Source organism: Chlorocebus sabaeus, chromosome 28 (assembly GCF_047675955.1).
Source record: "Chlorocebus sabaeus isolate Y175 chromosome 28, mChlSab1.0.hap1, whole genome shotgun sequence".
NCBI lineage: Eukaryota > Metazoa > Chordata > Mammalia > Primates > Cercopithecidae > Chlorocebus > Chlorocebus sabaeus.
Window position 1 is genome coordinate 18,944,664 of NC_132931.1, and position 16,459 is coordinate 18,961,122.

General features: G+C 53.9%; 1 protein-coding gene across 4 annotated transcripts in view; it reads right to left on the minus strand.

Moving 5' to 3' along the window:
* Positions 1-8,235: 8,235 nt before the first annotated feature.
* The window catches only part of AMZ1 (archaelysin family metallopeptidase 1), a 40,581-nt gene continuing 32,357 nt past the window's right edge, over positions 8,236-16,459 (minus strand). For all 4 annotated transcript variants that reach the window (XM_008018834.3, XM_037995176.2, XM_037995174.2 and 1 more), the window contains one exon: positions 8,236-16,278. In XM_008018834.3, the coding sequence (XP_008017025.2) occupies positions 15,715-16,278 (564 nt within the window). In that variant the 3' untranslated portion in view covers positions 8,236-15,714. The remainder of the gene's footprint in view (positions 16,279-16,459) is intronic.

Genomic DNA, 16,459 nt, shown 5'->3' on the forward strand with positions numbered 1-16,459 from the left:
GTCCGGGTCAGTTGTTCATGGCGTAAGCTTTTCCCAGTGTGTGAACATTGGGAGGGTCTGGCTTGAAAATTCGGCCACCATCAGCCTCTGAATGTTTGTTAAAATAAATTTAGTCTTTCTTTGCTTAATATAAAATATTGCCAGGATTCAAAACCAACGCTAAATTGATTTTTCAGTCCCCAAAATTCAGAGCAGATCACTCTAATCATAATTTTTTTTTTTTTTTTTTTGGAGACAGTCTTCCTCTGTCGCCAGGCTGGAGTGCACTGGCACAATCTCAGCTCACTGTAACCTCCACCTCCCGGGTTCAAGCGATTCTCCTGCCTCAGCCTCTCAAGTAGCTGGGTCTACAGGCACCTGCCACCACACCCAGCTAATTTTTTGTATTTTTAGTAGACACAGGGTTTCACCATGTTGGCCAGGCTGGTCTTAATCTCTTGACCTCGTGATCGGCCCACCTCAGCCTCCCAAAGTGCTGGGATTACAGGGGTGAGCCACCGGACCTAGCTCTAATCCTAATTTTATTTGAAGGTGGTTTATTATTTATTCATCATAGTTTCTATTTCCATACACCACACAAAAGCCTGGCATGGAGGAAACCATTGTAAATAACATTTTGGGCTGGGTCCAGTGGCTCACACCTATAATCCCTGCACTTTGGGAGGCCAAGGTGGAAGAATTGCTTGAGTGCAGGAGTCTGAGACCAACCCAGGCCCCAAGAGACGCATCTTTACAGATAAACAAAATTAGCTGGGCATGGTGGTGTGTGCCTGTAGTGCCAGCTACTTGGGAGGATCATTTGAGCCCAGGAGCTTGAGGCTACAGTGAGCTGTAATCGCATTCTGCACTCCAGCCTGGGCAACAGCAAAGACCCCATCTTAAAAATAGATGAAGATAGCTGGGCACGGTGGCTCACCCCTGTAATCTAGCACTTTGGGAGGCTGAGGCGGGTAGATCACAAGGTCGAGAAATCGAGACCATCCTGGCCAACATGGTGAAACCCCAACACTACTAAAAATACAAAAATTAGCTGGATGTGGTGGCACCTACCTGTAGTCCCAGCTACTCGGAAGCTGAGGCAGGAGAATCGCTTGAACCAGGGAGGTGGAGGTTGCAGTGAGCTGAGATCGTGCCACTGCACTCCAGTCTGGTGACAGAACGAGACTGTGTCTCCAGAAAAATAATAAAGATGTGTTCCAGAGGCTTTTATTCAAAACACTATTTTTAAAGCATGGCGTGGCAGCATATACACCTAAACACGCACGTGTAAGCGTGAGAGGCCCCGCTCTTCAAGATCAGAAGCTGGGAAGGGAAGGACCTTGATGTGCTCTGGAGACCAGAGGCGCCCAAGGGGATGGCAGGTGGAGGTTCTGTCCTCACAACCCCTGGGGTTACGGTTCCAGCCAGAAAGTGAAGAGCTGTCGGGTCCTCGGCGTGGTGTGACCAGAGCCCTCATGCTCAGGCCTCCACCGTAACTTGCTCTTTGCATCACGGGGCATCTCTCCTCTTGCCCAAACAAGCAGCTTTCTGGAAAGAGGAGTGGGGATGCCACTCAGCACCATTAGCCTGTGTGTGGCCGATGGGGTCTTGAACTGACCCCAAGTGGGAAAGGCAGAGAATGTGCCAGAAAAATGCCTGCCCTGAGCACACAGTGTGCTGTGACTGTAGGCTGAGCTCTGGGAGCCTGGATGTCCTCACGTCTCTACCCTGGATGGCATAGTGGCTCTCTGCCCTGGGGACACAGTCGAATCACCTGAGGAGCTCTCACCCAGGCAGTGTGCTGAGCTGCCAGTCCCGAGACACCAACTCATAGATACAGGTTTTCCTGTGTCCCAGGTTCTGATGGCAGCCAGGGTTGTCAGTCACTAAAGAGGCCAGCTGGGAGGTTCCTTCCAGGTTTGGGGACATCCATGATTAGTGTGGTGAGGATTGTATTTCACCGTATAACGCACCACCAGGTCTTCTCACTGTGACCAGCAGCCTGCCTCGAGAAGTGCGGGGATGGTGGGTTCTCTTTTGTGATTTACGGGCAGAGAGGAAATCCTTGCTAATAAATCTTTGATCACATGCGTGCAGCCTTTCCAAATCTCTTGGTGCCATTTCTCTGTCAAGTGTGTCACAGGTGCTTAGCAGCCTCCTTCCGAAATGATTCCTTGAAATTCAGGAGGCTTTGCTTTGAAGAGGACAGGCCACTTGAAGGCTTGCTTAATTTGCACAACAGCCCCGGGGAGAGATGGTCCTGAAAGACGGGATCCTGGTGTTCCCTTGAAGCCTTGGCATTCAGGAGAGCTGGCCCAGGCCTGAGAGTCGGCGAGGGGACTGCAGCGGGCAGGCTGGATGCCAGTATAGAGAGGCACCAGTGGAGGCTCTGGCACCGCGTGCCCTGGAAGGGGATGGTTCACTGACATCAGCCTTTCAATCTCGTGATCAAAGTTTTGCGAGGCGTTGTGTTGGACCTGGAAGAGAAAAGCGTTAGGGTTCCCAAGAAAGGAACTGAAGCCGCCTTTTGACCAGGCCTCGACGGCAGCTGGCAGGCTACCAGGGAGAGGCAGAGTCTGCGGTTTAGGGGGTAACTGAGCTGGGAGTGGAGCCCACAGGGTGTGGACGTGCTGCTCCTGCCTCCTGGTCCCATGTTCATGGCCCGTCTCGCACACTCCCTGGAGGAAAGTCTTCGGGTCACCGAGACCTGTCCTTACGGCTGCTCCCTCCCTCGCTGCTCCATCTCTCCCTCCAGAACCCTCTGGAACTCAGAGGCGGGTTATTTTCAGGATTCAGGGTGCCATGCTGAAATAGATGCATTGGATTTCTGGGCTGCGGTATTGGCATCTCCTCGGTTAGAAGCTTGCTTCAGACACAGGTCACTGCTCCCCGGAAGCATCCCTCACCCCTCCCCTCGCGCGGCTGCGTCCATCTGGTACTATGGGCCCAGGGCAGCCCCTTCAGGGAGCTGCCGGCGTGGCGTGGTCCTGCTGACCACAGGCCATGGCCATGGCTCCAGCCCATGAGCCCGGAGGACCTGAGGGCCCAGAACAGCCATGCTCGGGCCTTGCCTAGCCCACATCCCACTGAACTAGTCCTGGGAGATGAGCTTTTCTCAGTGTTTGAATTTCGCATTCACAGGGCGTGCTCGCAGAACCCAGCAGGAGGAAGCAGGAGGTCCCTAGAAGTGAGGGAGTTCCAGACACCCCGGCATGGTGGATGGTGCTAGAAGTCAGTGTCCGTGTGCGGTGTGGGGTAGGAAGTGGGTGGAACTCAGACCACAGTGCTCCTGCCCAGAAAAGCAGACCACCCACTGGGGCACTGGCTTCTCTGTCCTGGTGGATCCGGGTGTGGCGGGGACGAGCATTCCTCCCATAGTTAACCCTGACGTTTGGAAATCCTTCCCCGACGATGTCACTGTGAGACTCTCACGAGCCCGGCAGCCTCGGCACCTGGCTGACCGTGATTTGCTGGGAGTCGTATTGGAAATGTGGCTAAGTGGCTGACTTCACAGTAGTAGAAACAGCTCCACCCAAAAATTAGGTGCTTTTTTTTTTTTTGAGCAGGTTCCAGTAGGTCATTTTATCCCTTTGGTTTTCTTTTGGATGTGTGTGTAACATGAACCAAAGCGGGACACAGATGTGGTTACCGTGGGGTCCCACATCAGCCTGAATTTCCTGCCAGGCCGACACACAGCCTGGCCCTCGTGTGAATGGGGTGGGAGGGTGCGGAGAGGCACGGAGTGCCGTGGTTGGTAGAAGGGCTTCCCTTCCCTCACCTGGTCCTATTGGTGAAAATGAAGGGCTCTTGTTCCAGGCCTATCACCTTGGCACCCTTTAACAATGAATTCACTTCATTCTGTGATTTTAAAAGCTGACACATTTCATCCACATGAACATAACCCCATCTATTTGTCATCGAGGCAGAGCTTTCCTGGGGGGCCATATCTCAGGTCGCAGGTCTGGCCTTGCCCGGCATTGGTGTGAGTCCCAGCTGGCTTGGACCGTGCAGCTTATCTGTTAAAATCTGACCAGAAGTGGCCAGGCACGGTGGCTCACACCTGTAATCCCAGCCCTTTGGGAGGCTGAGGCGGGTGGATCACGATGTCAGGAGTTCAAGACCAGCCTGGCCAAGATGATGAAACCCCCGTCCCTACTAAAAATACAAAAAATTAGCCGGGTGTGGTGGTGGGTGCCTGTAATCCCAGCTACTCAGGAGGCTGAGGCAGAGAATTGCCTGAACCCAGGAGTTGGAGTTTGCGGTGAGCTGAGATGGCGCCACTGCACTCCAGCCCGGGCGACTGAGCAAGACTCAAAAAACATCTGGCCAGAAGTCCAGATGAGGGGAAGTTTCCACACAGATGTAGGGGCAGTGAAGTGCGTGTCCCTCTGTGAGAAGGATGTAAACAAGTCCTCCAGGCCCAGCTCCGGGGCTCTCTGGTACTAGCTCCTGGCGCAGAGGGAGGCTCTGAGAACAGGGTTGCTGGGGACAGCCGTGGTATCTGACCTGCAGGCCTCCATCGCTCCATCGTGGCTGTCTGCAACTTCAGCCTCTGCCCGGAAGCTGTGGGGAAAGCTGATCTGAATCATCCGCGAGAGCTTGGGGAGCACCGAGGGGGCAAGCAGGACTGTGGCCATCAGCGCCCCAAGCAGTGTGAACCCTTCGAGACTGTGGCACCCCTCCTCCTCCTCCATCTGACAGCTGGCTCCCGAGGGACCTCCCGCAGCCTCAGGGTGATGCCGGAGATCTGCGCCACCGATGTCTTTCCCATCTGCCCTCCCCAAAAAAGGTCAGTACAAACTAGGCCGAGGACACTTGGTCAGGTAGCAGACTCTGAAACTCGGGTGTCAAGAACTGTTCAGACCTGCATCTGGAAATCACGCGAATTAAGTTGGTTCTTCGTGGCTCTCCCGCTCACCCAGGCTGTCTGGATGCACCCGGGTGCATGTTGCCACATTCCCCTGCAAGCAGGTGCCAGCAGCTCTTGTGACTTAGCTGTGGGTGACAGGTGCTGAGCACGTGTCTGCAGCAGGGCCCCCAAGCAGCCCGCAGGCACTGTGGGCCGTATGCTCTGTGGTGCTTTCCTGTTAGGAGTCAACCTGTTCTTTTTTTTTTTCCTCTTTTATAAAATGTACTCAAGTCACGTATAATTTCTATGCCACTCACAGGTTGTACAACTGCCATGCAAATGCATTTCAGATTTACTTTTTTTTTTACACAGTGAACCTCTATTCTATTCTATTCTACTCTCCTCTACTCTACTCTACTCTACTCTACTCTACTCTACTCTATTCTATTCTATTCTATTCTATTCTATTCTAGATATAGGGTCTCGCTCTGTGGCCCAGGCTGGAGTGCAGTAGTGTGATCATAGCTCATTGCAGCCTCAAAACTCCTAGGCTCAAGCAATCCTCCCACCTCGGCCTCCCAAGTAGCTGGGACCACAGGCATGTGCCACCACCCACCCACACCTGGCTAATTTTTAAATTTTTTATAGAGATGGAGTCTCACTGTTGCCCAGGCTGGTGTTGAACTCTTGACCTCAAGTGATCCTCCCACCTCAGCCTTCCTGAAGTGCTTGGATTACAGGTATAAGTCACTGTCCCTAGTCTGGATTCTTTTACAAACCTATTTATGCAAAATTTAAAATCTCTATTGATCCTGTCAGTCTCCAGAATCTCAAAAAATTACCTTTTGACCTGTCAGGCAAATTGGTTTAAAACATTCAAAATGTCTTGGCCGGGCATGGTGGCTCACACCTGTAATCCCAGCACTTTGGGAGGCTGAGGCAGGCGGATCACACAGTCAGATCGAGACCATCCTGGCTAACATGGTGAAACCCCGTCTCTACTAAAAATGCAAAAACAGCCGGGTGAGGTGGCGGGCGCCTGTAGTCCCAGCTACTCGGGAGGCTGAGGCAGGAGAATGGCGTGAACCCGGGAGGCGGAGCTTGCAGTGAGCCGAGATCGGGCCACTGCACTCCAGCCTGGGCGACAGAGAGACTCCGTCTCAAAAAAAAAAAAAAAAAAAAAAATCAAAATGTCCTTTTTCTTAACTCCATTTGAACCAGCTCACATCGATGGGCACAAGCATCGCCAGGAAATTCGGTGTCGTAAAGCTCGGCGCCTACTCGTGGCCACTGTGTCCTAAACTCCCTTTCCTGTGCTCAGGCCCCGGCCCACTCAGCAGGAGGACACACTGCCCAAGGGACCAGTTGGACGGCCTTCTGGCTTGAGCGCCTGAGCCCTTCAGGGCCTTAAATACAGAAAGGAACCGAATGCTCTATGCAGCCCCCCCGTGACAGTTGCTGCAGCGCCAGCACCACCTGTGCCAGGCTGTCGTGCGGTGACTGGACTCAGTGTAGGAATACAGTGTGCTAGGTTAAGATGTGATAAAGTTTTGGGAGGCCGAGACGGGCGGATCACGAGGTCAGGAGATCGAGACCATCCTGGCTAACATGGTGAAACCCCGTCTCTACTAAAAAATACAAAAAACTAGCCGGGCAAGGTGGCGGGCGCCTGTAGTCCCAGCTACTCCAGAGGCTGAGGCAGGAGAATGGCTTAAACCCGGGAGGCAGAGCTTGCAGTGAGCTGAGATCTGACCACTGAACTCCAGCCTGGGCGACAGAGCAAGACTGCGTCTCAAAAAAAAAAAAAAAAAAAAGTGTAAAAATGCATGTTATAGCCATGGTGGTTAGTATTCACGTTTTGTATATATGATTTTTATAAATCTATTAAAATTTGCCTTAAATTATACCTGTTTTCCTGGCCTGTTGTGTCCCTGCCTCCCCCACCAGCGCTGAGAAGTGGGGGGGCCCTGAATGTGGCGCCCACCCGCCGCTTTTTTTTTTTTTTCTTTTTGAGACGGAGTCTCCCTCTGTCTCCCAGGCTGGAGTGCGGTGGCGCGATCTCAGCTCACTGCAACCTCTGCCTTTCAGGTTCACGAGAATCTCCTGCCTCAGCCTCCGGAGTAGCTGGGACTACAGGCGTCCACCACCATGCCCGGCTAATTTTTTGTATTTTTAGTAGAGACTGGGTTTCACCGTGTTAACCAGGATGGTCTCAATCTCCTGACCTTGTGATCCGCCCATCTCGGCCTCCCAAAGTGCTGGGATTACAGGCGTGAGCCACCGCGCCCGGCCCACCCGCTGCTTTCAAACAGAAGAATGTGGCAGCAGATTCTGTCGCATCCACAGGCTTCCAGGGTGCGTTCCACCGCGGGGCAGGCACCTTTCCGGAAGCAGAGGCCTCCTGGCGTCTTCCACTTGTCTGCGGTGCGCGGAAGGAGAGAGGTGAGCGCTCAGCACAGAGCCCGGCTGGGCCTTAGACCGTGTCTGTCCTCTCCTGAGCTCTACCCTCCTTTGGCCTTTCCATCCCTCCCAGGCACGGGCGTCCCCGGTTGCTCTTCCTCCCAGCATTGGCAGGAACCTCCCGCACCACCCAGTGTTTCTTCAATAGAGTCGGTTGTTTTGCAGCTGCTGGTCGCCACCACCAGCCAGACCTGTGGGCGTAAGGGAAGCGCAGGCAGCCAGCGATGGCAGCCCACAGGGTCACACAGGAAACGTGCTGTGACATTCATATAAACAGAAATAACGGGCCAGGCGTGGTGACTCACACCTGTAATCCAGGCACTTTGTGAGACAGAGGCAGGAGGACTGCCTGAGCCCAGAAGTTCGAAACCAGCCTGGGCAACGTGGCGAAACCCTGTCTCCACCCAAAAAAAGTTTTTAATTAGCTGAGTGTAGAGACACACACCTGTAGTCCCAGCTACTCAGGAGGCTGAGGCAGGAGAGCCGCTTGAGCCCAGGCATTTGAGATAAGCCTGAGCAACATTGCAAGACCCCTGTATCTAAAATAAATACTTAATTTTTTTTTTTTTTTTTTTTTTTTTTTTAAAGGCTGGTCGCGGTGGCTCACACCTATAATTCCAGCACTTTGGGAGGCCGAGGCAGGTGTTTCACTTGAGGTCAGGAGTTCAAGACCAGCCTGGTCAGTACTGTAAAACCACTTCTGTAGTAAAAGTACAAAAATTACCCAGGCATGGTGGCAGGCACCTGTAACCCCAGCTACTTGGGGGGCTGAGGCAGGAGAATTGTTTGAACCCAGAAGGCAGAGGTTGCAGTGAGCCAAGATCGCACTGCTGGGCTCCAGCCTGGGTGACAGAGATTCTGTCTCAATAAAAAAAAAATTCAAAAACAGAAATGATGATCCCCTCCAGCCCCCAGAACACACACTAGCCTTTCCTTTTTGTCACAGCGCATGAAAAGCATCCACTCTGACGTGGGGAGACACGGAAACGGGGAGTGAACGTTTGTGAAGAGACTCTCCATTTGACAGGGATTTTAAAAGCCTCCAGCAGTGACTAAGTGTGGATGGGCGTCCGCGTGGGTAAATGAACCAGTCCAAGTCAGCAGAGGAGCCGAGTCTCAGAGGGGAGCCGCGCCCTGCACGGAAAGCTCTGCAGCAGTGCGTGGCAGTCCTGTCGGTAGGTTCCCATGGGCTCCTTGCATTCTCAAATGCAAGGAATTGTTTATCTAATTCAATAGACACATTCCCTGTTTTCATTTAGACTTCAAGAATTTCATCCTCTTCCTTTAAGCCCTTTTTAAAATTTGGAGTTGAGGCGGGGCGTGGTGGCTGACACCTGTAATCCCAGCACTTTGGGAGGCCGAGGTGGGTGGATCAGGAGTTCGAGACCAGCCTGGCCAAGATGGTAAAACCCTGTCTCTACTAAAAATACAAAAATTAGCCGGGCGTCGTGTGGCTGGCTCCTGTAATCCCAGCTACTCGGGAGGCTGAGGCAGGAGAATCGCTTGAAACCGGAACGTGGAGGTTGCAGCGAGCCGAGATGGCACCATTGCACTCCAGCTGAGCAACAAGAGCAAAACTCCATCTCAAAAAAAAAAAAAAAAAAATTGGGAGTTGATAGCATTCATTAATTTTGAGAATGAAAATGTAAAATGTAAGCATTATAGAAAACCTGAGTAACACTATTTATTTTGTACATCAAAGTCGTCCATCAATCATTGCAGTATAAAATGCTCCAGGTGTGTTTCCACGTGGACTGGACTCTTAAAAATAACCGTGTCATACGATCGAGCGGTGATTAAAGCTCACGTAATTAGGGCTAAGTCGTTCCCATCGGGAGAGGCTATTGTGGGACTTGTACCTCGGGCCAAGGGATGCCCTGGGTTCTGTTGTTGGGGCAGAGGAGGGAGCTCTGCTGGGCGCGCTCTCCTTTGCCCTCTTTAGGCATTGCTCCTGCTCGGGGGTCCGTGACAGACATCAGGTTGTGCCATCAAGAGCCCCACGCGAAACAACTGCCTCCATGTGGTGCAGGCGGGAAGGCGGCTAGAGGATGGCAGGAATGAAGAGGAGACACCCCCCTTCCAACAGGGGCTCCCTGCAAGCCCCAGGAGGCCACCCGGAGTTGGGTTGGCAGCCGGCACAGCTGCTGCCCCCACCCTGCCCATTCGGTAAAGGTCTCGAGCCCTCACAAGGGGGCGCCCAAGAGGATGGCTACCACCCACCCAGAGGGGCACAGGTCAAATGTGGTGGAAGTTTGATCTCACTTCAGATTAAAAAAAGAAAAAATCGCCTGTTCTTGCAGCTTCCCTCCCTCTTTCCTTCCTGCTCTCCTGTACATCTGCCTGTATTAAGCGACCCTGAGAAAAGCGTGTTCTCTGCCTCTTCCAACCCGCTCCATTTCCTGTGGTTTCTGTGACTCGCCTGTTCCCAGGGGCCTCCCCAAGGTGGGCAGAGCACAGGGAGAAGAAGTCGCTGAGCGCCGGACGCAGCTCGGCCCTGGCCTGCCCGTTTCTCCCTGACCACAAGACCAAGCTCGGCTGCACAAACCCCATCCTGTTAGAAGGGGCAGTGGAGCTCCTACGCGAGAAAGCGTTGGAAGAAACGGTGAAAAGTTCACTGCCTTCGGCTGCTGAAAGTCTGACCGCAGGGGGCGGGACGTCGGCTTCAGACTGGTTCCCACGCTGCCCCCAGGAGCCGTCAGCCGCGCTCATCACCTTTGTCCACGTGCCAGGCAAATGGGCGCCCGCAGGTGCCACCAGCGTGCAAGAGTCAGGGCTGAAAAACGCGTCCCCATTCATTCCCGCCGGTCACAGACCACCAAAGGAGGCCCGTGAAATAGACTCACAAAGCTCGGTGAGGGCCCTTGAACCGAAGATGGTCTTAGACTAGCCGGGGACACACACGTGTTGGCCTTTGCTGAGAAATGACGTTTCAGTCATACTGGATCCAGAAAACCAGGCACACTGTGGTGGGCAGAGCACCCTGCCTGAGAGAGAAGATGCACACTGGGCCCATAGTCAGCAGAGCCAGAGCTCTCGGCAGCAGAAGAGCACCACGTTGCAGCCAGGTTACTCCGGGACTGGCTCGGTTTCCATGTAACGGAAGTGCGTGCAAAGCCTGGGGAGCCTCAGTGGTGGAATCTGGCGGATGTCGTCTCCGGTTAATCTCGCGAGAGCTCGGGCGCCTCCGAGAGAGGGCGGGAGGTCAGTCGGGCCTGGCTGCCGTGGACCCTCTGTGAGGGCTGTTCCTGTGCAGCCGGGGACGGCGGGGGCCGCCATGTTTGCTCGGCTCCAGTGAAAATTTGGATTGCCTCACCGTCGCGGGAACACTGCAGCGGGGAGAGAGTTAGACTGAACGCGCGGTGACCTCAGGATGCTTCTTGGAAATTGCTTTTTAAAATAAACCCCCGCCATCAGCCTGTTTTCATTTGCCTCCCTACCCAAGAAGACGAGTTCAAAAATAAACCTCCGTTCTTCCGGGTTCTCATTCATCAAGGTGCCGTTGTACGATGTCAGAAAAGGGAAGGCTCCGGCGGCCTTCTCCACCGGTGATTTGCATCTGTTTTGAACAGCGTTCGCAGGCGGCGGCTCTTAGGAAGCGTTTCCTAGATTACCCTGCGGTGTTTATCTTCGACGGCCTGGTGTTCCAAGAGCCATCAATTTGCTGTTTCCTTGGGTTTCCTTGAAACTGGGCACCTCTGTGTGCCGTTGTCCCCACAGGGATCACGGCTAGATTTCAGCTCCGGTGCAGCCTGCGTGCGGGGTGAGCTCCAGAGAACCGCTCCCGGGGGCCTCTCCCAGGACGGCAGCCAGGTCCCCACGAGTCTGTCGCCCTTTCTGGAGCTGCAAAGCCGGCCTAGAGGACGGGCCCTCATTTGCTCCCAGCACACACAGGCAGGCCCAGGTCAGGTCTGAGAGCCCCATCGCGAAGCCCTGATTCTCTACGTCTTCACGAGGCTAAAAATATTCCTGTCTGGGCCTCGCCCTCCTTTAATAAACAAATCAGTGAAGCCCTAGCAACCCCGGGGGTGTTTTCATTGGCACCTCACCTAAGAGTGCCGGCCACCCACCCAGGCCGCTCCGCAGAGTGGGAAGGAGCTGCCAGGGCCAGAAAGCCTCCTGGTAATCAGAACCGAGGGGCATGGGTGCTGGTGTGGGGGCTGCTCGGGAATCAGGGTGCAGGCCTCCCAAGTCCGTGCGCCTTCTTACTCTTCCTGCTCAGACCTCCAAGGTTGCTTTCCTAAGAAAGCCGCACAACAGTAGAACTGAGGGTTCAAGCAAGAATAGACCGCGTCTGAACATCAACTCTTCTGCTTCTGAGGCTCCAGCCCTTCCCAGTCCCATCTTGGTGGCCCCAGCCATGCAGTGGGGACGCAACCATCTGCCTTACAGGTCATTTCGAGACTCGAGGATGATGATGAGAAAAATTGTTACGTAGGAGAGACCCCTTCAGAGGCGGAGTTGAGCCACCAGGGAAGGTTTGCCTGTCCAGGTGGACTTGGGCAGGGCAGCCGGTCCCTCCCTTCCAAGACCTAGCTGACCCTGCCCATGGGGTCTGCAGAACAGCTCCCTTGGCACCACATGGAGACCCTCTATGTGTGGGTGGGTTCCTGGAATGTTCTAGCCTCCCCTTTGAACTTGGTAGGATCTAAATTTGGACACCCAGCTTTATCACTCGTGCTTGACTAAGCCATTTCATGTTTAAGGCTTTTGGAGATTTCATCAGGGAAAGGTCTGAAGCAGATGTCCCATGGGACAATATTAACAGGTCGGCATCCCTCCCCCCTCACCCATGCTCTGGAAACGGGGGTGGGGGCAGAGCTCCACTCACTGTCCTGTGCCCTCAGGGTTCACACCATGGACTGGAGTCGGGATGCTGCTTCTCCCCCCCTCTCCGTCTGACAATGAGTTTGGGCTTTGGGGAGGAGGAGACAGAAAATAATGAGATTTCGGAAAGGACTGCTGGGCTGCCTGAAGAGAGATTTGCCTCTGAGAGGGGACACTGCTTCTCACCCCTTCATCAAAGCATGGCTGTGATGTGGGAGTATGTATTCTAGCTACTTCAGAAGGCAAGTGTTAGCTTCTCCAGCCTCGTCGCACACACACAGCAATACAGATAACGTCTGTCGTGACCTGAAAATATTTTTAGCTCCATGAGGCCCCGCTGACTTGACCTGCCAAGATGGGTGAGGCTCTCAGAAGAGAGGTCATCGTCAAGCTGGAAGACCCATCCTTGTGAATTCAGGGGCTTCTGACAGATAAGGAGACGAGAAAGCAATTAAGTGGACTCTGCACATTTTTTAAAACTGAAAGAACCATGGCCCTGTGTTTCTTGGAAACCATCATCTCTAAATTTAATCTCAGTTCAACTTTTGCAGCACTTAAGGAGTTTAGAAAGATTCGTGAGCTGTGACCTTCCTCAAGAAGGCAGCCGTCATTATCTCTCCGCTGCCTTAGCATCTTTCCTGCTGACTGTCGCAAGTCACCCTTCACCACAGCACAGACAGAACCTGGGGCTAGCACAGGGGAGAGGAGGGAAACCGATTTCTCTTCCTCAAAGTTGCATTTCAAAACCGTCCTCCCAACAGCTGTCTTAAAAAATGTCACTCACATCTGCAACTAGGTAAAGGCTGTGGATAAAAGGGGTTTTTTTAGTGGTTTGCTCCTGCCTTCAAAATGCTTTTTTGGGACATGCATCACAGTTGAGGGTCAAAGGACATGGGTACAGAGAGACAGTACAGAGGCTTTGGCCATAACCTCAACACACTCCCACCCTCAGCCTGAGCCAGGCTGTTCTATTTTTATCACCTCTGTTTAATCTCACATCACTCCAGCAGTTAACCTTTTGTAGAAGATGAAGGAAATCAGAAAACAGGTCAGGTCGTCTAGCAGGTGCACCAGCCAAATCCCCACAGCAAACGCCGAGTGGGGCTGACTATTCATGAATGGCCACAGCGATATTCTGTTGCCTCACATTCCCTGCCACGGCCCCTCCCCGTGAACCTGGGGTGGGTTCCTTGTCACTGCCTCAGTAGAGTGCAGGAAAGGTGACACTCTGTGACGTGAGGCCGAGTTATGAAACACCACAGAGCTTCCATCCGTCCCTCAGAATGTCTACCTTAGGAGGGCAACCGCCATATTGTGAGGAAGCCCAGGTCACTTTCTGAAAGGCCTGGCTCTTCGTCTCCCCTCTTCGTTGTGTCACAGTTACCTCCCAGGTCACTGTCATGCCCCTTAGAAGCTATGCAAAAGAGAGGGGTATGGATGAAGGTCCTAATGCTACTTCTGAGCTGCATCTTTGCTTCTCTGAAGTCAACACCTACTTGTCCCTTTGCATTTTCTGAGACTGGGACCAGGAGCCTGCTGTCTGGCTCTGGCTGTCTGCCCTGCTTGTCCGGCTTCCTCACAATATGGCAGCTGCCTTCCTAAGAAGATGCCTCTCCTCCATGGAGAGTCTCACGTGAGCAGGAACCAAGGCCTGACATCCCCAGCCAGCTTCCTCTTGGCAGCCACGTGAACAAACCCTCCAGCTGAACCACAGAGGCAAACTGTCTCCATCGAGCTCTGCCCAAGTTACAGATTCATGAGCTAGACTGTTGTGATTTAAGCCACTAAGTCTTGGGTGGTTTGTTTGCAGCAACAGCCACCAGGCTCCAGCTTTCACCTTCCGTTACTGCAGTGCGCTCAGACGGCACCTTCCATTGGCCACTTTCTGAAAGGCCTGGCTCTTCATCTCCCCTCCCAGGTCAGCGTCATGCCTCTTTGAAGCTACGCAAAAGAGAATGGGACGGATGAAGATCCTAATGCTGCTTTTGAGCTGCATCTTTGCTTCTCTGAAGTCAATACGTACTAGTCGTTTTGCATTTTCTGGGACTGGGACCAGGAGCCTGCAGTCAGCCTCCACCAATGTCAGATTCACAAGGAAGCCTCAGTCCCCTCCCCTGCATAGCCCTTCCAGTTTTAGTTTTATATTTTGGATTGTTTTTCTTAGAAGCCCTCCATAACCGTATGAGCCACCCACCCACAAAAGGTCCAAGCTGCCCTGTTCTTGCCTCTTTCCAGATGAGAGAGCGTGAGCAGTGACCCCGCCCTCGTCGCTCCAAAGGGATTCCGCTGTCAGAACCGGAAGTCTCTGTCCCTGGGACTCTCCACTGCAGGCTGAGGGGGACGTTTGACAATAAAAGGGTCAATTCATCAGGAAGACACAACAATCAAATGTGCATGGACATAAAGGAGCTTCAAGATGCAGGAAGCAAAATTCGGCAAAATTGAAGGGAGACAGATAAAATGCCCAGCCATGGCAATAACACCCCTCTCTCAGCAACTGATCGAACTAGACCAAAAAAAAATAAAAGATCATCTGATCACCACCTCCACCTACTTGGTGGTACTGACAGTGCAGCCGCCTTTGCCAAGAAACTGTCCCAAAAACATCACCGCAGTTTATTTTCCCCACAGTGAGCAGCAGCTGCCTCAGGAATAAGGGGGCCTCTGCCCTCAGTGCATGTCAGACACCCTCAACTCCTGCAGCCTCTGTCAGAAGAGATGGCAAACCCCAGAACTTGCATGGAGAGCCCCGGTGAAGCCCGTCAGGATCAGAATGCTACTAGCGCCACAGAACTGGGCACTTTGTGTGTGCATGGGGTTGACGCTTGAGATAGAGGCAAAACCCCGTCGCTTCCCCTTTGTGGAGGAGACTCAGCCTTGGAAGCTGGGTTGCAGCGTGGAATCCGTGTGCCCCCAGGGTCACTCCTCATCTGAGCTGGCCTCTCCAGCTCTGGCTATAAATAACTAAAGGGCAGGCCTGCAGCCTGGAAGGAGACAGGATGCGCGCTGCTTCCTTCTGCCTCTGTGGGCGAGGGGGCTCTGTCCCAGCCTCAGCACAGTCCGGGTTGTACTCCATGAGAAGTGTCCAGGAGCAGAGAGACCTCCCCATGTGTGCAGGCCCCTGGGAGCAGCTGGCTGGGACACAGGAGTTGAAGGAGGCGCCTGAAGACAAGTGGTCCGTGGCTTTTCCAAAGAACCTTTCCTTTTTATTCCTGAGACAGTCTTGCTGTGGTGCCCAGACTACAGTACAGGGGCATGATCACGTCTCACTGCAGCCTCAGTCTCCTAGGCTCAAGCAGTCCTCCCACCTCAGCCTCCTGAATATCTGGGACCACAGGCATGAACCACTGCATCCAGCTCATTTTTAAATTTTTCTTTTGTAGAGGCAGAGCCTCACCATGTTACCCAATCTGGTCTCAAACTCCTGGCCTCAGGCGATCCCCCCGCCTTGGCCTCCCAAAGGGATGGGATGACAGGCCTGAGCCACCACCCAGCCAGGCCCTTCCTCTTAATCCCTGGCAGGTCAGTAGTGGCCTCAGCTACTGGACAGCACTGGCCAGCCAGCATCTTAGGGAAGGAGACACAGGGCAGCCCCTGCTGTGCTAACTCTCTTCCCCATCCCAGGGGCAGGGGGCCGACTCTGCTCTGGAGAGTTTTCGGGCACTCAGCTTCCTCCTCAGGGAGAAGAACTTGTCCCCCAGGACCTTGCGCAGCCCCACACTGTCATTGCTGCTGGGTGGGTCCTGCCTGATGGCTGGGAGCTGGCCCGTGAACATCTCCCAGCGGTCGAGGGCATCCACGGCTCTGTCCACCTGTGCCAGCTCCTCCTCCGCCACTTCCCGCTGCAGGGCCTGGATGCACATGGCCAGCCACCGTTCATGCTCCTTGATAGCCTCCACAGGGCCCCCAAGTGCCGGCGGAGCCTCTGAGGCCACCAGGGAGCTCAGCCCTTCCTCTGGCTCCACCTCTGGCCCCGAGGAGGAGAAGGTGTGACTGCAGGCTTCAGGGGTGAGGGGCTCGGACACGCTGGTGCCGGGCTCCGAGTCACTCTCGCAGCACATGCCCGAGTCAGCGCTGGCGGGCGGGGTGTCTTCCCACACCGACGGCTCCCCCGCCTCCTGGCTGGGCCACGTCCCCGTCACCGCCTGAGTCCAGGTGTAGAGTCTCTAAGAGGGAGAAACACAGGCTGAGTTTGCTCCCTGCCAGCCCTTGTCTAGCCAGGGAACTGCCAGGAGACCCAGCTCCTTACCTAAGGGGACCCCACCGTCCTCAGTTACCCAGGGGCAGGAGTCAGGCTGGTGGCGTGAGGGCTCTTCTGACCAGCAGCCTTTGAGGACTCACGTCCAG